The 20,938-nt window shown below is 40.8% G+C and overlaps 1 protein-coding gene and 1 non-coding gene across 2 annotated transcripts in view; one reads left to right on the forward strand and one right to left on the reverse strand.

Annotated features, from left to right (window-relative positions):
* Nucleotides 1–9,488: 9,488 nt before the first annotated feature.
* Trnat-agu (transfer RNA threonine (anticodon AGU)) lies at nt 9,489–9,561 on the forward strand. The gene has a single exon. It is a non-coding gene; the product is annotated as a tRNA-Thr (tRNA).
* A 7,467-nt stretch (nt 9,562–17,028) lies between these two features.
* Nucleotides 17,029–20,938, reverse strand: part of LOC126100525 (cuticle protein 18.6-like) — a 174,061-nt gene continuing 170,151 nt past the window's right edge. Inside the window, exon 3 of the mRNA XM_049911140.1 lies at nt 17,029–17,520. Within this exon, the coding sequence (XP_049767097.1) occupies nt 17,418–17,520 (103 nt within the window). The 3' untranslated portion in view covers nt 17,029–17,417. The remainder of the gene's footprint in view (nt 17,521–20,938) is intronic.

A 20,938-nucleotide genomic window follows, 5' to 3' on the forward strand; every position in this document is an offset into this window, starting at 1 on the left:
GTTATTTTCACGTATATAAGTAATTGCTGAAGGCGAAATAAGGGATAAAAATCGTGGCGCGAACGAGAACTGAACTCTGAACCTCTAGACTTGTAGTGTGGTAATCGATGAAGATTATATTTTGTCGGGATGAGTTCCTCTTCATTTAGCTCGCCATGTTTTTCTACTTTCTAATTTAAGGTTTTGCATCTTAATAATATTAATTGTTTTGCTTGTGTATAACAGGTGAATACCTGCCTTCCTTTTTTTGTTTAGATAACAGAGAAAATTTAAGAGAAACAAAAGAGGAAGAAACTCAGATTGCCTTGATTGGCCTCTTCTGATAAAATATTTTCTTGCTAATATTAAACGTAAAACTTTAAAGGACTAAACGAATTCCCAGACTTCTATTAAGTTACAAAAATTCATTGAGTGGAAAATATAAACTGAAGAACGGTTTCTATAAATTTTTTGTTGTACTTACGTCAGAGCTTAATGTGTATTTTCCAGTCTTTCTGCAAAAGTGTGTGCTACTATTTATACGTGAACTCAATATATAAATGTTTCTGCTGCTCAGTCAGGTCAGTGATTTAGAATTTGACGTGTCTGGATATGCTTCACTAATCGATGCCTTTTATAGCACACTTGTGTCATAAATTTCTTTTATCCTTCGTTAATACCTTCTCATTAATTAAGCGATCTACCTAATTAACCTTAGGGTTCTTCTGAAGCACCAGCTTTCGGAAGCTCCTGTTCTTTGCTTGTATGAATTGCTTGACACCCACATTTTAGTTCCATTCTGAGAGAATGTCGTCTCAGTAATAATATATGTAATATAAAAAACACAATTGTCTTTAACAAGTCACCTCGTAGTTACTTTAATAGACAATTCGAAGAATCACAGTTATATCACGGTATTGGGAAAACAGTAAAAAGTAATAAAGTTGTGATACAATTGTCAATTTATTCAGCAGCATGACTTTGCCAATTTATAATTTATCATTCATTCTTTCTCTCTCTCTCTATACACACACACACACACACACACACACACACACACACACACACACACACACAAACATATATATATATATATATATATATATATATATATATATATATATATATATACAGGGTGTTTCAAAAATGACCGGTATATTTGAAACGGCAATAAAAACTAAACGAGCAGCGATAGAAATACACCGTTTGTTGCAATATGCTTGGGACAACAGTACATTTTCAGGCGGACAAACTTTCGAAATTACAGTAGTTACAATTTTCAACAACAGATGGCGCTGCAAGTGATGTGAAAGATATAGAAGACAACGCAGTCTGTGGGTGCGCCATTCTGTACGTCGTCTTTCTGCTGTAAGCGTGTGCTGTTCACAACGTGCAAGTGTGCTGTAGACAACATGGTTTATTCCTTAGAACAGAGGATTTTTCTGGTGTTGGAATTCCACCGCCTAGAACACAGTGTTGTTGCAACAAGACGAAGTTTTCAACGGAGGTTTAATGTAACCAAAGGACCGAAAAGCGATACAATAAAGGATCTGTTTGAAAAATTTCAACGGACTGGGAACGTGACGGATGAACGTGCTGGAAAGGTAGGGCGACTGCGTACGGCAACCACAGAAGGCAACGCGCAGCCAGTGCAGCAGGTGATCCAACAGCGGCCTCGGGTTTCCGTTCGCCGTGTTGCAGCTGCGGTCCAAATGACGCCAACGTCCACGTATCGTCTCATGCGCCAGAGTTTACACCTCTATCCATACAAAATTCAAACGCGGCAACCCCTCAGCGCCGCTACCATTGCTGCACGAGAGACATTCGCTAACGATATAGTGCACAGGATTGATGACGGCGATATGCATGTGGACAGCATTTGGTTTACTGACGAAGCTTATTTTTACCTGGACGGCTTCGTCAATAAACAGAACTGGCGCATATGGGGAACCGAAAAGCCCCATGTTGCAGTCCCATCGTCCCTGCATCCTCAAAAAGTACTGGTCTGGGCCGCCATTTCTTCCAAAGGAATCATTGGCCCATTTTTCAGATCCGAAACGATTACTGCATCACGTTATCTGGACATTCTTCGTGAATTTGTGGCGGTACAAACTGCCTTAGACGCCACTGCGAACACCTCGTGGTTTATGCAAGATGGTGCCCGGCCACATCGCACGGCCGACGTCTTTAATTTCCTGAATGAATATTTCGATGATCGTGTGATTGCTTCGGGCTATCCGAAACATACAGGAGGCGGCGTGGATTGGCCTCCCTATTCGCCAGACATGAACCCCTGTGACTTCTTTCTGTGGGGACACTTGAAAGACCAGGTGTACCGCCAGAATCCAGAAACAATTGAACAGCTGAAGCAGTACATCTCATCTGCATGTGAAGCCATTCCGCCAGACACGTTGTCAAAGGTTTCGAGTAATTTCATTCACAGACTACGCCATATTATTGCTACGCATGGTGGATATGTGGAAAATATCGTACTATAGAGTTTCCCAGACCGCAGCGCCATCTGTTGCTGAAAATTGTAACTACTGTAATTTCGAAAGTTTGTCTGCCTGAAAATGTACTGTTGTCCCAAGCATATTGCAACAAACGGTGTATTTCTATCGCTGCTCGTTTAGTTTTTATTGCCGTTTCAAATATACCGGTCATTTTTGAAACACCATATATATATATATATATATATATATATATATATATATATATATATATATATATATATATATAGGGTGTTACAAAAAGGTACGGCCAAACTTTCAGAAAACATTCCTCACACACAAAGAAAGAAAATATGTTATGTGGACATGTGGACATATGTCCGGAAACGCTTACTTCCCATGTTAGAGCTCATTTTATTACTTCTCTTCAAATCACATTAATCATGGAATGGAAACACACAGCAACATAACGTATCAGCGTGACTTCAAACACTTTCTTACAGGAAATGTTCAAAATGTCCTCCGTTAGCGAGGATACATGCATCCACCCTCCGTCGCATGGAATCCCTGATGCGCTGATGCTGCCCTGGAGAATGGTGTATTGTGTCACAGCCGTCCACAATACGAGCACGAAGAGTCTCTACATTTGGTACCGGGGTTGCGTAGACAAGAGCTTTCAAATGCCCCCATAAATGAAAGTCAAGAGCGTTGAGGTCAGGAGAGCGTGGAGGCCATGGAATTGGTCCGCCTCTACCAATCCATCGGTCACCGAATCTGTTGTTGAGAAGCGTACGAACACTTCGACTGAAATGTGCAGGAGCCCTATCGTGCTTGAACCACATGTTGTGTCGTACTTGTAAAGGCACATTTTCTAGCAGCACAGGTAGAGTATCCCGTATGAAATCATGATAATGTGCTCCATTGAGCGTAGGTGGTAGAACATGGGGCCCAATCAAGACATCACCAACAATGCCTGCCCAAATGTTCACAGAAAATCTGTGTTGATGACGTGATTGCACAATTGCTTGCGAATTCTCGTCAGCCCACACATGTTGATTGTGAAAATTTACAATTCGATCACGTGGGAATGAAGCCCCATCCGTAAAGAGAACATTTGCACTGAAATGAGGATTGACACATTGTTGGATGAATCATTCGCAGAAGTGTACCCGTGGAGGCCAATCAGCTGCTGATAGTGCCTGCACACGCTGTACATGGTAGGGAAACAACTGGTTCTCCCGTAGCACTCTCCATACAGTGACGTGGTCAACGTTACCTTGTACAGCAGCAACTTCTCTGACGCTGACATTAGGGTTATCGTCAACTGCACGAAGAATTGCCTCGTCCACTGCAGGTGTCCTCATCGTTCTAGTTCTTCCCCAGTTGCGAGTCATAGGCTGGAATGTTCCCTGCTCCCTGAGACGCCGATCAATTGCTTCGAACGTCTTCCTGTCGGGACACCTTCGTTCTGGAAATCTGTCTCGATACAAACGTACAGCACCACGGCTATTGCCCCGTGCTAATCCACACATCAAATGGGCATCTGCCAACTCCGCATTTGTAAACATTGCACTGACTGCAAAACCATGTTCGTGATGAACACTAACCTGTTGATGCTACCTACTGATGTGCTTGATGCTAGTACTGTAGAGCAATGAGTCGCATGTCAACACAAGCGCCGAAGCCAACATTACCTTCCTTCAATTAGGCCAACTGGCGGTGAATCGAGCAAGTACAGTACATATTGACGAAACTAAAATGAGCTCTAACATTGATATTAAGCGTTTCCGGACACATGTCCATATAACATCTTTTCTTTATTTGTGTGTGAGGAATGTTTCCTGAAAGTTTGGCCGTACCTTCTTGTAACACAACACAGGGTGAGTCACCTAACGTTACCGCTGGATAGATTTCGTGAACCACACCAAATACTGACGAACCGATTCCACAGACCGAACGTGAGGAGAGGGGCTAGTGTAATTGTTTAATACAAACCATACAAAAATGCACGGAAGTATGTTTTTTAACACAAACCTACGTTTTTTTACATGGAACCACGTTAGTTTCGTTAGCACATCTGAACATATAAACAAATATGTAATCAGTGCGGAGATGATACTCATCTATGGCGAGTGTCGACGAAATGCAGCTGAAGCATGCAGGGTGTATGCAGAACGGTACCCGGACAGAGAGCATCCAACGTGCCGCACATTGCAAAACAACTACCGCCAACTGTACGCAACAGGTATGGTCGTAGCACGCAAACGGGTCCTTAACAGGCCCGTCACAGGAGAAGCGGATACAGTTGGTGTGTTAGCTGCTGTTGCCATTACCCACACATGAGTACACGGGACATTGCGAGAGCCGGTGGACTCAGTCTAAGTAGTGTCATGCGCATACTGCATCGTCACCGCTTTCACCCGTTTCATGTGTCGCTACATCAGCAATTACATGGTGATGCCTTTAATCATCGAGTGCAATTCTGTCAATGGGCATTAACAGAGAATGCGTTGCAGTTCTACCTGTTTACCGATGACGCGAGTTTCACAAACCACGGCGCAGTGAATCTACGGAACATGCATTACTGGTCCGTGGACAATCTTCGCTGGCTCAGACAGATAGAGCGACAGCGACCGTGGACTGTAAATGTATGGTGCGGAATCATTGGTGACCACCTCATTGGTCCTCACTTCATTGCAGGGGCCAAACAGCTGCAACATACATCGCGTTTCTACAGAATGATCTGCCAACGTTGCTCGAAAATGTCCCACTGGAAACGCGTCGACGTATGTGGTATCAGCATGATGGTGCGCCTGAAAATTCCGCAATTAACACTAGGCTGACCCTTGACAGGATGTTCGACGGACGTTTCATAGGACGTGGAGGACGCATAAATTGGACATCCCGTTCTCCTGATCTTACACCTCTGGACTTCTTTCTGTGAGGTACGTTAAAGGAGAAAGTGTACCGTGATGTGCCTACAACCCCAGAGGATATGAAACAACGTAATGTGGCAGCCTTCGGCGACATTGCACCATATGTACTGCGGCGTGTACGACATTCATTACGCCAGAGATTGCAATTGTGTGCAGCAAATGATGGCCACCACATTGAACATCTATTGGCCTGACATGTCGGGACACACTCTATTCCACTCCTTAAATGAAAACGGAAACCACGTGTGTACGTGTACCTCACCCCTCATGGTAATGTTCATGTGCGTCAGTGAAAAAGACCAATAAAAAGGTGTTAGTATGTGGACGTAATGTGCTGTTCCAGTCTCTTCTGTACCTAGGGTCCATCACCGTTCCCTTTGGATCCCTACGAAATTCGGTGCTCTCCGATACACACGATCGAACAGCGCAGGAGTGGTACTCAAGCGTCAACTTTAGGTTACAATATCTCCGGATGTAATTAACATTTTACAATGCAACAAACGACACTGATTACGTATTTGTTTATTTGTTCAGATGTGCTAACAAAACTAACGGGGTTCCATTAAAAAACGTAGGTTTGTGTTAAAAAACATACTTCCGTGCATTTTTTTTATGGTTTGTATTAACCCATTACACTAGCCCCTCTCCTCACGTTCCGTCTGTGGAATCGATTCGTCAGTATTTGATGTGGTTTACGAAATATATCCAGCGGTAACGTTAGGTGACTCACCCTATATATATATATATATTATTGGTGTTTTGCCCTTAAAGAGCGTTTTTGGACTAAACTACATGGCCAGTTCCTTTTGCTGCCTTCCTTGCTGCCCAGACTTCCCTAACTCGCTCGCTGTGTTTCTGTTTCCGGTCCTCTGTCCATACTTCTTCTCGGCTTTGTGTCTTCGGCTTCATCTTGATTGCCTTTTTGGTTGCCCATATTTCTTTCATCTTCTGGCTGTGATCTTGCTTGCGTTATTCGGTCCATTTTATGCCTGTTCGTTTGTCACATTGTATCTCATGTAGTTTACTTTTCTTAATGATGTTTCTGGATTTTATTCTGTCGTTTATTGTGTCTGCTGATATGTTGAGTTGGTTCAGGTCGTTTTCTACCTCTGCCACCCATTTGTTGTTTCTAGTGGTTACCCAGTCAAAGATCTGTTTGGTCAGCCTGTGTGATGGCATTCTGTATAGGTGTCCATAGAATTGTAGTCTGCGTTTTCTAATCTTTTCTGTGATTGTCTCCGTATGTTTGTACAGTTCCTCTGTAGGTTTCTTGATCCATATTCCATTGTTGTTAGTTGCGCCAAATATTTTCCTAAGTATTTTCCGTTCTACTTTTTCTAATTGTCTGGTACATGTATGCCCTAGGATTAGTGTGGTCTCTGCTGCATATAGTGCCTCGGGGAGCACCACCGTGTCGTAATGGCGTAATGGCTTTTTGTGAGATAGACTTCTTGTTGTAATGATTCCACACTAATTTGTATGCCTTGTCCAGTTTAGTCTTTCTTTCTTCGTTTGAGTCTGTGTTATGTCCACTCATTTGTAGTGTTTCACCGAGGTATTTGAAGTTTGCCGTTTTGTAAATCGTGCCATACTTTGTGTTCAGAGATGAGAGTTTCTTTGTGCTCATAAACTCTGTCTTTTCGTAAGAGATCTGTAGTCCAGTTTTGGAAGCGATTTCGTGCAGTTTTTCAATAGCGTCTTTTGTTTCCTTTATGCCTTTCGTAACAATCGCCAAATCGTCTGCAAAAGCCAGGCATTTAATCTGTAGGTTTCCTAAGGTTATCCCCTGTTGTGATGTTTCCCATTCTTGTATGACCTTATCTAACACCAGATTGAAAAGGAGAGGTGAGAGGCCACCGCCTTGTCGGACACCTGTGCGAATTTCAAAGGGCTCTGATAGTTCCCCACAGAACTTTACTTTGGAGGTCGTGTTGGTTAAAGTTTGTTCTATGATAGCCCGTGTTTTGTTGTCTACTTTGTATTCTGCTAGAGTTTTGAAGAGAGTTTTCCGGTCGATAGAGTCGTACGCCTTTTTGAAGTCAACAAAGGTAATGATCAGGTTCTATTTGTGTTGTAAAATCATTTTCAGGTTCCAAATTTGTTCCGCACAAGACCGCCCTTTACGGAAGCCTGCTTAGTATTCCCCAATCAAGTGGTCGGTCTGGCATTCTAGTCTGTTCAGTAAAGCTTTAGAGAGGATCTTGTATGTGACCGGTAGTAGGGATATTCTTCTGCAGTTGTTCGGGTCAGTCGTGTCACCTTTTTTGTGTAGTGGGTGTATCAGGGCAGTTTTCCAGTCGTCAGGAATTTTCATGGTCTTCCAGATGTCTTCCAAGATCCTGTGGATGTCTTTGGTGAGTTCTGGGTCTTGTAACTTCCAGGTTTCCGCGATGATGCCATCTTATCCTGGTGCTCTACGATTCTTGAGTGACTTGATTATTTCTTTAACTTCTTCTAGAGTTGGAGGTTCACTATCTGGATTGTATGTGCTCGTTTCTGTCATCATTTCTTCCATAGGGGGGTCCGTGTTGAGCAGTTTTTCAAAGTACTTTGCCAGAATGTCACAACTGTTTTTGGTATTGGTTTCTAGGGTTCCATCCGGTCTTCTGAAGCACAAGTTGGGTGGTTGATATCCAGTCATATTTTCTCTGAACGTTCTGTAGAAGTTTCTTGTATTGTTCATGAGAAGTCCGATTCTATCTCTGTCAGTCGCCGTTTGTCATACTGTCGTTTTTCACTGCGAATGATTTTGCTTGATTGCTTCTGTGTTTTCAAGAAGTTCATCCAATTCTCTTGGGATTTATGGCTACAAAATTTTTTCCATGCACTGATTCGTTGGTCAATGGCTTGGTCACATGTGTGGTTCCACCAACGGTGTTTCCGTGTGCGTGGTGCTTGTGCTAGTTTCATGGCCTCTCGGATTCTTCGTGAAAGTTGTGTCCAATCTGTCGTTTTCTCCATTTTAATTTTGTGTAATATTTGTGTCTGGTTTAAAGTACGTATTCTGGATCTGGTCTAACAATTTTGTTCTTCTGGAGCTTTTTCTTGGGCAAAAGACGAATCCTGATCTGTAGTAGGTGGTGGTCTGAGTCGAAGTAGCCTTTACGGGTGTATATGTTCAAAATTTCTTTTTGTGAGTCTTTCTGGACTATTACGTGGTCGATTTGTAGTTCTTTCTTTCCGCTGGGGAATTTCCATGTGGTAAGTTTTCGTGTTGGTTTCTTGAATTTTGTTGACATAATGGCGAGGTCTGGGCTTTTGCAAAAGTCTATCAGATGTTTTCCATTTTTGTTGGTGTCCTTGTGTGGAGTATGTGATATGTCTGTATATCTTTTCTTTTCCGAGTTTAGCGTTGAAGTCTCCCAGTATTATTTTGACTCTATGTGCAGGAATTTTTCTGATAGTTTCTTCCATTGTCGTCCATAAGTCATCGATTTCGTCCGGGGTTTTCCTGTTGTAGTCATTAGTCGGTGCATGTGCGTTGATTATTGTGCAGGATTTATTGGCTGATTTCACTGTGATGGTGCTGATTCTTTCGTTTGGTGACGAAAAGTCGATTATGCTGTCCGTGATGGACCTGTGTACTGCAAATCCAGTGCCAAAAAGCCTTAGGTTTTTCAGTTGTCTCGATGGTTTTCCTTTGTATATTCTGAAATTCTCCGTGTTGAAATGGTCTTCGTCTGTGAATCGTGTTTCTTGCAGTGCACAGATTTTGATTTGAAATTTTTCGAGAGTGTCTGTCAGTTGTTTCATCTTTCCTGTCTTCATCAGTGTATATATATATATATATATATATATATATATATATATACAATCAAATATCCGCAATTTACTTACCTCACCACTCCTATTAAATAATCAGCCCATGATCATTTCAGTTACCTGTTACCTGAATGAGTGGTGTCTGTTCTTTTGGACACGTCCATATAACTGACTCGCCTAGTTGGGCAGTGGATCGACCTTCTTCGTTGTGTATGCACAAGTACGTCTGACCTCGTGCAGGAATCTCAGAGTAGTGAGTATGGAGGAAATGGACAATGACTGTGGATGGGTGGTTCTCGATGGGAATGCGGGTCGGCCCTGGGCGTACCGATATAGTCCGCGCAGCTGCGATAATACGGTGTCCTGGATAGCGAAGTGGTTAACGCACCTGCCTAGTAAGCAGGAGGTCCCGGGTTCGAATCCCGATCCAGCACATATTTTCAGTCGTCGACGCTGATTCCGCGTAATGACCCTAAGCAGCTGGCACAGTAATCCATTCCGTTTCCTTTACTTTCTTCCTCCCTCCCTCCCCCCCCCCCCCCACCTTCAATTTACATATAATAATTCACTTTTCCTCATAACTCTGAACGAATTCACACACACTCCAGCACACTTGTGATCTTGAATATACAGTATACCGAAACTAAACTAAACGCCGCCCGAGGAGGTCTCGGGAGACCTAATAGTACTGAAAAAATGGTTCAAATGGCTCTGAGCACTATGGGACTTAACATCTATGGTCATCAATCCCCTAGAACTTAGAACTACTTAAACCTAACTAACCCAAGGACATCACACAACACCCAGTCATCACGAGGCAGAGAAAATCCCTGACCCCGCCGGGAATCGAACCCCGGAACCCGGGCGTGGGAAGCGAGAACGCTACCGCACGACCACGAGCTGCGGACAATAGTACTGACCGACCACCGTGCCATCCTCAGCTTACTGGCGTCACTGGATGCGTATGTGGATGATGATGATGTTGGTGTGTGGGGCGCTCAACATCATGGTTAGCAGCACCCGTAAAAGTTCCAAATCTTTACATTTCCAGTCTCGACACTTCCCGAATGATGGTGATATGATGAGGACAACACACCCAGTCCTGGGTGGAGGAAATCCCTCGACTCAGCCGAGAATCGAACTCAGGACCCTGTGATCCTGAGGCAGCAACAGAGATTTGTAGGGACACATGGGCAGCACAGTGCTCTCCCAGCTGTTGTCAGGTTCTGTAAACTGGAGCCTTTAGTTCTGATCAGGTAGCTCCTCAGTTTGCCTCACAAGGGCTGAGTGCAACCCGCTTGGCAACAGCACTCGGCAGACTGGACCCTCACCCAGCCAAGTGCTAGCCAAGCCCGACAGCGCATAACTTCGGTGATCTGGCGGGAACCGGCGTTACCACTGCGGAAAAGGCTTTGGCGTGCAGTGTATCACTATATATTAAAATACAGCCCAGCAACCTTTCCATTAGTACGTTACATTACTTAAGAACTCTCATAACCAGGATCTGTTGATTTATGATTTATGTGCGTATAATTGTCAGTAAAAGTGATGCAAATTAATTAAAATTTCAACATAGGTACAAGATTGCTCATAATTCTAAATCGAAAGAAATATTTTGCGTTGCAACCTGCAGTATCTGTAACCTGTTCACTTCTCATTGTATGGGCTCTGCTGCTAATTTTAGACGGCCGTTGTGGCCATGCGGTTCTAGGCGCTTCAGTCTGGAACCGCGTGACCGCTACGGTCGCGGGTTAGAATCCTGTCTCGGGCATGGATGTGTGTGATGTCCTTAGGTTAGTTAGGTTTAAGTAGTTCTAAGTTCTAGCTGACTGATGACCACAGATGTTAAGTCCCATAGTGCTCAGAGCCATTTGAGTCATTTTGCTAATTTTAAACCACGTCTACGTGACCGCCTTCTCCCTCTTCTTGTATGCCCCCCTCCCCTCCCTCTCCTCACCGCAATAACCGTCTCCAGCACCTCTTTCCTCTTACTCTCTAACTTCTGGTCTCTCCCCCCTCTGTCTGTGTTACCGTTTCTCCTCTCTATTCTACTTTTATGTCATCCACTCACACACTCAGTTGTCATGTAAAACTTGCTATGTTCGACTCTTTTACTGTATTCATTACAATATAAGATCATTACATATTTTAGGATATAATGTACCATTTCTACACTATCACTTTAGAAGAGTTCAAACGTGTAATGCGGATATAGCATACAGTAAACGCAGAAAGGTATTAAAATTGCTGTTCATCTGCAACTAAGTGTTAATGTTTGACTCCATAGACTCAAGCAAATTGTTTTCATTTTCTGTTCAGAGGCAGTGAAACAGGTTACCCACAAAATCATTCACACGAAAAAAGTAGTATATGCTATGTTAGTTGTCACCGAATCCAGCTGCTGTAAATATAGTTCTACTGTGGAGTGGAAAGATTAATAGATAGAATAATTACAGACAAATCTGTGTTCCAACTGATATTCGTAATAGCTACAGTTAAATACAATGTAAAATGTTTGAGTTCTAAGTGTCACTTACTTCTCTTGTAAAATGTAACCGTGATGTGTCTCCGACATCACGATTTGGATTGTGTTTTGTATATTTAAAGAATGTCTATCGAAGCAGTCACCGGTAAGCAACAGAAAATATGTCCAGCACTCTAATTCATAATGCTCCTACTTAAGCTTATCCATTAGGTATGTACTCCTGTTGTGGAGTAAGTAACAAAAATACAATGATCACCGCCCGGTAAAAAGTTGCTAAGTCCATTCGATGAAGAAATGAGTATATGGTACATTCTGATGGACAGCCCTCGGTGTTACTACGAAGTCGAAATTACTTTCAAATAATGTGACCTGTCACCGTGATGAAAAGGTTTCACTTTTAATGGCGACAGAAACGACATTCTAAGCCGCTCTTCTCACGTAAAGAATGGGACAAGTCCAAGGTTTGCTTTCATTACACCTGTTAGGTCAGTTGGGCTGCAAACGTGATCAGTTGAGTTTCTTACTCTGTGTTGCTTCCTTATAGTAACAGTGTTTAGTTTGTTGTGTGATAGTAGTGTGGTCTTTTTAAAATCTTTAAAATGTCTGTCTCATCACAAGATGAATGTGAGAAGCCATCTGTTAATCAGTCACCTAATAAAAGAAAAGTTATGTCAGAATGAGTAGCGTTTGTAGGAACCTTAGGCCAATGTCTTATGAGGTAGGCAGTGACTGCGAATGCTCATTGTCTGAGTGTTTCAAACAAATTAGACCCCACAAAAGAGAACAGGTTAATACGAACTTTAATTTGTTACGTAACTGGAATGATAAATATCCCTATTTAACCAGCTAATTTCAGTGACAGTAATTACTTGTAGAAGGCCTAGGTATGATGATTCCGACGCCAGAGATTGCTCTTCCAGGTACATCGTAAGAATCAAACGAAACGATAGCATGAGTGAAATTCCTTTTTGCCAAAAGACCTTCATTGCTTTGCACAGACTAGCAAAGTGCAGATTGCACACTATACACATCTAGTATGAAGCATACTGGAATATTTCACAAAACCAAAAGAGGCATACGTTGTAACTGGCTTCTGAAACTATCCAAAGAAAAGAAGACCGTCATTATAAACCACATAGGTCTACTTAAGGAAAGAAAGAGACAGTATGCCAAAGGAAAGTCAAATAGAATTAACCTTCCAGAAAAACTATCAATAAAAGTAACGCCTTGAGTGATACAGCCCTAACTTGTTGTTGCATATGAGACCCACCGCAAAATATTTAACAGCAAATTCAACTTATTTTCATACCCACATGCTGATACCTGTTCAATATGTGACTATGTGACAGACTTCAAGCAGAATTAAAAGGTTTGAATGTAAAGCATTCACAAAACATCTCTGAGAAAGAAATGTTAGAAGTTACAAAAACATTAACGTACTTAGTATGGAAGTCCAGGTTCACAAGCTAAGGACTGTTACATTTTATTCAAAAAAGTGGAAAGCGAGGCAAGATAGTAGACTGATAGTGGAGAATAAAACAATAAGTATGAACTATAAAAAAACCTACCTTTACCAAATATCGGAGCTAATGATGTTTGCTACAAGCGTCATTTATAGTTTTACAGCTTCAACACACATGAAATGTTCAACGGTGAAACAGTACTTTATACTTGCATTGAAGGTGCAAGGAATAAATGAGCGAATGAAGTTATTAGTTTATAGCTCAGTTATGTAAGTGAAATCATCGATCCAAAAGAAAGGGTGGTGCTGAAATAAAATATAACTACGCTGTGTTCTAATACCTTCACTATCTCGTTCGCACCATTAAGAGATTAGATAGAGTCAAACTAATATTTCCAATAAGAGAACACTGTTACTTGGAAAGTGATAAAAACTTTGCTTTGATAAAAAAGAAAACTGTTACAGTATTACCAAAGACTGGGTTAATGCTTTTGAAACCGCAAGAGTGAAGCGAAAGCTTTACAAAACCATTCCTGTTCAAGAAGAAATTACACGATATTGGACTACCTTTTTAAAAGAATGCTACAAACAGAAGTGTTCTTTCAAGACACGACCGCTCAGAGAAGCTCTGGTTGTGAAAGAAGATAAGCTGTTCACGTACAGGGTTACCTACAATGGAGCCTGGACACCAAAAGATTTGGAACGTTCTGTTAGTCTGCAAGTATACGTCAAACCTGAGTATCAACCGCAGGGATCTGACGACTTCTTACAGCCTCATCGAACATACAATTGTAAGTGTTTTGTAATATGAAGCTTGTTGTAAATAAATCAAGACTGTTTTTCCAATAAATCTTATGAAATGTATGAAGACCTTCAAAAACTTAAACCATTTTGAGGCCAATATGGAAGAAGTTTTTATTCCAGCCTACCACATATTGGACGAAAATGAAAGACCAGCAAAAATAAATTTCCATTTCGTGGTAAAGATGTACTTTCTCTGCATGTTTTGTCTTTTTACCTTATAATTACTGCTGTTTGTTTTTTTCTAATGTATTTCTTGTACGAACATTAAATGTGGAACCATAATTATACTGGTTATAATCGACAGGAAAATTTTAAGTATATTTTGTAATCTTGAAAGTTTCGGTTTCCTGTCGTGAAAACTGTACAAAATGAGATCCATCCCTTTCTTTTCCGTGGGCTCTTCAGTTATAAAAAACAATTCTCTGTCGCTGTCGTCAGTAGTAAAATCTATACAAACGAGTGATCTCAGTACACTGTCGATTTCTGTATTCCCTGCTGCTATGTGGAGCCCACTCTGCATACAGTGTCTGTGCTCGGACTGATGCAGGAATAATTATGAAAGCTGGAACGAGTCAATGTTACGACATGTCGTATATGAATTTAAGCGATGATAAAATTAACTATTGTGCACAAGGATGTCATTTCTTTGGTTACACTGAAAGAGCCGTGATATTTCTCGAATATTTTTCTGTTGAAGTCCGACCCCAGAATTGTTTATGCTAATTGCGTCAGAGTGACTGTATGATACCTGTCACGACGACCATCCCTGTATGAATCATCCCCTTGACGAAGTTACCGCATGTGTGAAACATGTGGCGAGGAAGGACAAGTATCATTTACAATGCGCTGCCCACGCAGCTTGAAGTATCGTCCGTGAACAGGACTCTGCACTTAACAAGGAGCGCCACAGACATCGGACCTAACGAGCAAACGTCTAGGAAGTACTTTATACGTCGAGCAGACACTGTTTCATAATAATTGTGCTGTTTCGTAATAAGTAGGAAGTGGGCGATGTTGCGTTACCAATTTAGCGACAGCTACGCAGAACATTTTCAAATTCCTCATGGTCAGAAGGATGTTATCATAATTCGAGAGCACCTGGTGTAATAACGTACATAAAAAGCTACTAGACTGGACGCCTACACAATGAGATACGAAGCTGTTCGGCAATCATGTTTGATCTGGCAATCTGTACAGAGCGTTTCCTTCAGTTTCCTGCGTCATTACTGCCTGTAACAAATGGCTTCAGAATAAATTCATAGCTTCTACATACGTCAGATTTTGTCTAGATAGATGAAGCACTGATTTAAAGTATAAAGCGTTGCCTCTTCTCTAATTAGACATTTTGTACCTCCGTGCATTTCAGCTGTACTTGTATCGGTTGTTTTTCTTCCCCCTACAAACTGGCAGTTTTTGAGCCGTTCCACTGCCTAGAAAATTAGCCAGTAGATTGTTACAGTGTTGTTTGTTATCGGGTCTGTGAATCTCAAATGTTTTATTACTAGGAACCCGTCGTAAGGCTATTTTACATCTCTTGTACTGAAAGTATTAACGATTTAGCAAAGGAGGCTGTTTGGAAAGATTAGTTCCAACTAATACAGATTCATTACAGCGATTTGAAAGTTAATTCTGAAATCTGCTTTTAATGGGGAAATCAGGAATGGTAAGAGTCTAAAGCAGCACAAATGAATGCAACGCTGTTAGAGACGGCGATGGTTTGACAGAGTTAAACATCATCTACTGTGGATGGATGAAATTGCACCACAGTTTTGAAATTCAAGCAGGATCTAGAAGTTACTACGACCAGTTTATGTGAAGATTTCGTGCTCAGCTGTTATGTGAACACCATGTATCGCCTGAAGAGTAACTGGAATTTCTCGCAACCGGCAATGCTTTAAATAAATAAATTCGTAGCCAGTATGACTAATTGCTTAATTTTTGATGCAACCTGGATATTACTCATTTACATGGAATAACATATTATTTCCTCTTTTCTTATTTTGTCTACTTGACGACTATCACCAGTTTTACCTATGTGATTTCCGGTATTTAGATTACTCTATAATCATGACTTAGAGCTGAAATCAGTATTTGTGTAATTAAAGCCTGTGGCTGTCATCCAGTAAATAAAAGAATAAAACAATTTATTATATCAGACATGGCCTTCCTTAAAAGTAACATTTACTTGTATTTAATGCAAAAATTTCTGATTCTGCAAATTGTTATCGAGACTAAAATATCGTTCTATCATGCACAAAGCAGATGCGCGCACAAGATAGATGGTACAAGAAACTGATTTCAAGAGTGACTGCTCTTCCCATAAGTGTTTCTGATTTTTTGTTTCACTTTAAATTACATAATTAATTTGTTGAAGTCCTGACGAAGACAGAAATACAATGTAGGACTGCATTACAACGACATCGGATTTAAACTTTGTTAAAGTGTCATACAAAATAATGTTCAAACGGAACTTCTGATACATAATCCTGGCTGTGAGGTAATGTAGCCTAAAGACGTAAATAAATAAACAACGACATTCCATCATGCATATAGATACATGTTTCTTCTTTAATGTTTTTCTATTGGAAAGCGTTTAATGTCATTAAAGGCTTGCGTTTAAATTACATGGTTAAATTACGAAGCTGTAGATTATTAAAAACTTTCAGTTGGCCAAATATTCCTACACCGTTGAAGAATATCTTCACGGTGGTTCTTAACATTAGTAGTTCAGACTATTTCAGACATTATATGAATAATATTAACACTGTAAAACTATAATATTTAATTATACTGAGTTATTTTATTTCACAGGACGTAAATACAATGTGTATCCTTGACTTCTCACCACATCACAGGACCCATCGCCATAGAATCCTTGGAATGTGATGTAATGCTGCGTAATGTAAATACATTAAACTCATAATAATATTTTTATTCGAACAGTACGTGATATTTATGTAATGTCTTATTTGACGGATATCTCCATCACATCGAAACAGTGTAACTACAGCCAGAGGTACCACTGTGCCCTGAAAATTTGAGAAGCACTGCATTCATAATAAAGAGAAGTTCAATAAGCGCAATAACTGACGGAATCTGGAACCACCTAAATGTGGTAAGGATATGAAGATGAAATAAGAAATCATCAAATTCCAATTTTAGTGTATTTATTCTTTATTAAACTCTGAAATAAAAAATTTAAATAATAAATAACAAAATAAATATAAGAATCAGCTGAATTATTCTTACAGTTTGAACGTTTTTATGTTTGATGAAGACGAGTACCGTGATTTATCACTGACGACAAAATGCTCCGTTACGCCTAATTTATACTGAGTAAATAAAGAGCTTCATCTGTTTCTTCTCTCTGCGGGTGCGATATGTTCTCAGCGTTGTTTGGTTAAAGCCATTACACCTCTCCGCAAAGAGACTGTAACGTGATTAGAGTCCCACAATAACTAAAAGGTTTGCTGTTGTTGTTACAGGAAGCTTGTCCGTTACGGCACTAAGATGAATATGGTCTGTCGTGATGAAGAGCATTACACTTGGTTTGTGAAGACGTAATTTTCAGCGCTGTAGAGACTAGGGTACGGGCTGGGTAGCGACGTGCGGCTTCTGGTTTGGCGATACTCCGTCCTCGATCTGAAACAAAGTGGCTCAGCATCACAGAACGTCATTACCTGCATAATAATACGTGTGGTTTTTTCGCTCAACACAAAAAGTTACTCGATTACAGAAGAATCTTTTCAACACTTAAATGTGGATTAATCTGTATTGATAATACTTTCAGATACGTAGAAAACACACCAATTCACACTTTCACCAGCATGTAACCTGAGTTTCTTAATTCACTGGTATTCGGACATTTTTGTAATATCTTCTCCAAGTAGAACCACTGTCCGCAGTGAAACTTATTCCTTGTCCCATCTTATTGGTGTGTTTCATGTATTGGTTCCGAACTGAAAAGTAGCTGATTGGTTGACTTTTCTTGATCCCATAAACTATTTTTAAGGAATACGCACTGTGACATGCTTTAGTTGACTATTCAGATTCCATTCAAGCTATGTTTGATAATGGTCCTAAAGTACCCATTTCCTTCTCCCGACTTACATGTGAGATATGATGCTACCTCTTATTATTAGAAAGGTCATGAGATTTCCAAGTGTATAGACATAATTTACAACTTAGTGATTATAGAATGAAGCGTCCTGATTGGATGACACTAGGAATTTTAGAAAGCTTTGTGACTTTGCCGATTCGTCTTGGTGCCTTTCCGATTATTTCCATAATTGTAAAGTCGTACCCATTGCACAAATATAAAATGTACATATACACACTTACACGCACACACACACACTTACACACACACACACACACACACACACACACACACACTTAACGAAATATAAACTAGTGTTTGCGTTTTTCAAGGATGGTCGACACAATTTGCAGGATGTGCATGATAGTGACCTACTGCGTTATGTACATAAAATTGCACGAGACGTAGATTACAGTGATTTCAAGGGAGGGCGTGGGTGGTTGCATAACTTTGAACAGTACTAAAGAATTGGAAGTTGTATGAGAACGAAATTTCAGACAATGCGTTAACTTGACGATGACAGCAAACTGCGGAAACGGCCCGAAAATTTGTTGCTGAGATAAACAAACTCATCCCATCGGTCAGTAAGGAACTTTTTCCCACTCCGACCAGTCGGGATTTGAAAAGGAAGTGCGTATGCAAGGAACCCTGCAAATTAGAAGTACTAAGATAGTCGTATCAAGAGCAACTAAACTCAATGCCTTAACGCATTCGTATACAATTCTGCCAATTGTTAATCTGAATGGTAAATTGGCTGGAAGGTTAGTTATTGTGCTACAAGAAGTTCGGGGTACTATTCCCCCTAGGATTCTTTTTCGTGTGCGTGGTCTTGCAAGAGCCATATACCGAACACGATCCTCTTCCCACTTAGTAGCGCCATGTGGTCGTGCAGAGCTCGGTTTTCTTGTGACCGTGCATTCTTGTGGTCACGGCTGCCAGCAGACACGGGCAGTGACTACCTTCCTGCCGAGTCCTTTTGCAGTGTCGCAGAAGGACCATACATGTTCTCGTAGCCCTATTACACGACCTCGTTTAAGCTCAGTGAGGTGTTGATAATGGCGTCTTTGTCGCCTTGAACGCATTCTTGGCTGCCATCAGTTCACCACGGCCTATCTCGAAGGTAACTAACGTTCTCGACCGTTACAGCGTGTAGTTAAAACAAACCTGATTTGAATCCTCACAGTGACGCTACTAGTGACACTCTTACCTGATTGGCGCGAAATCTGAGTAGACACCATCTTTCACATGTAGAAACACGCCTACCAACTATTATTTATCCACCTAGAGCAGGATAATTAAGAATCTAATTACAAGACTATCATATCGTCACTAGCTGCTGGTGTGAGTAGGAATGTTCAGAAATATGAAAAGAAATATCTGCTTAGTAAGGGCGAGAAGAAACTCATTTCAGATTAGGTGAGCATTCAACAACAAACATTCAACTCTGGGACAGAAAATGTTCAGTGTAAATCGATGAAGCTTAATAATACTGTACGATAGGGCTACGCTTTAAGTTACGTTGTGCAAGACGCGACAGTTGGCTGCGACTGCGACGCTGCCTCCTCCTCTTTTCCCACCCTGGCAGACGGCGACATGGCCGCAACACGACAGGAGTCGTCGCTGTTTCCCAAGCTCCGGTCGGCGGCGGCGGATTCAAATACATAAGAAAAATAAGAATTCCGATTTTCTTGCTGTAAAAAATACTGTATGTTAATGCAACAAAGTTACATCGGCTCCCAGAGTTAGTTTTTCGATACAGATTCTCCTTTTACTTTAAAAAATTGAAATGTATCTCTTCTGGTTTTGCATGTTTTTTTCGCTGTATATTACTCCTCTATCAATTGTGAGGAAAGTAAAAGGCACAAAAATTTTATGTTTGCGTATCTTACAGTTTCACATCACAGCTTCATAATGAGGTGTCTATTTTTCCGATATTCGTCACAGTTATTCCGGTACTTAATTTACAAGTAACCTACTGCAAAAAATTTGAATTGTGTACAGTGAAATATGTGGTCGCTGGCTACTTTATGTATGGTTCACGTTAGGTCATACATCGTTGCCGATGAAAAGAAGCTAACATATCGAAATTATTTTTAAAGTTGAGATCAGAATGATATCGATCTCCGTTTCCGAGGCTTGGGCTCATATATCTCCGAGAGCGTCGCGACTAGCCGCCAGTTCTGTCGACGCGCAACGAGAATCGTGTAGTCATCACACGATAGAGAATGCATTTGTTTTGTTTCGCTGACACATTTGGACCTAATGGAACCATTTTATGTCATATATTTCTCCGGTATGATTTACTAATATTTCTCCATATGCTCTTGACAATTTCATTTAAAATGCCACGAAATGTAGGTTTCTTAAAGCCAAGTGATCAAGCAGAGCCCATTTTCTTGGTTTTGCTGAGGCATCTGAACCTGTTCCAAGCTTTCTTTCTCGTTTATTTCTCTGATACGAGTCCCGAATATTCCTCCATCTGTTTTTGCACATTTCACCTAAAATTCCAATGAAAGATAAGTTTATTAACAATAAGCGCACGCTAGTGTCATTGCATTGTTTCAAGTTCTTGACAACAATATAGGGTTACACCTTAAACATCTCTAGAATTTTCATTCTGAACGTCTACAGTATACACTGGCAGAAATGTGGAAGAAATAATGTCCGTCCTTGTTCACAAAATTTCCCCAAATTATACTTGTCAGTTTCTCCCATGCAGAAACTTTTGGAACAAGCTAAGGCAACTTTCATAGCCGACTGACTCTTTATTCCCATCCAAATGAACTTCCATATTCTTATATTCTGACAGCATACATCGTTATGGATGACATGAACATTTAATCTTGCCAAGCTGCACTCAAAAGATGACTCTAGGATTTACAAAAGACGTATTTCAATTGTGAACTGTGTCAGACCAGAAGGGCCTTGTAAAACAGTAGTGCACTTTTGGCACAAGTTTTT

This window comes from Schistocerca cancellata, chromosome 9 (genome assembly GCF_023864275.1).
Source record: "Schistocerca cancellata isolate TAMUIC-IGC-003103 chromosome 9, iqSchCanc2.1, whole genome shotgun sequence".
Classification (NCBI taxonomy): domain Eukaryota; kingdom Metazoa; phylum Arthropoda; class Insecta; order Orthoptera; family Acrididae; genus Schistocerca; species Schistocerca cancellata.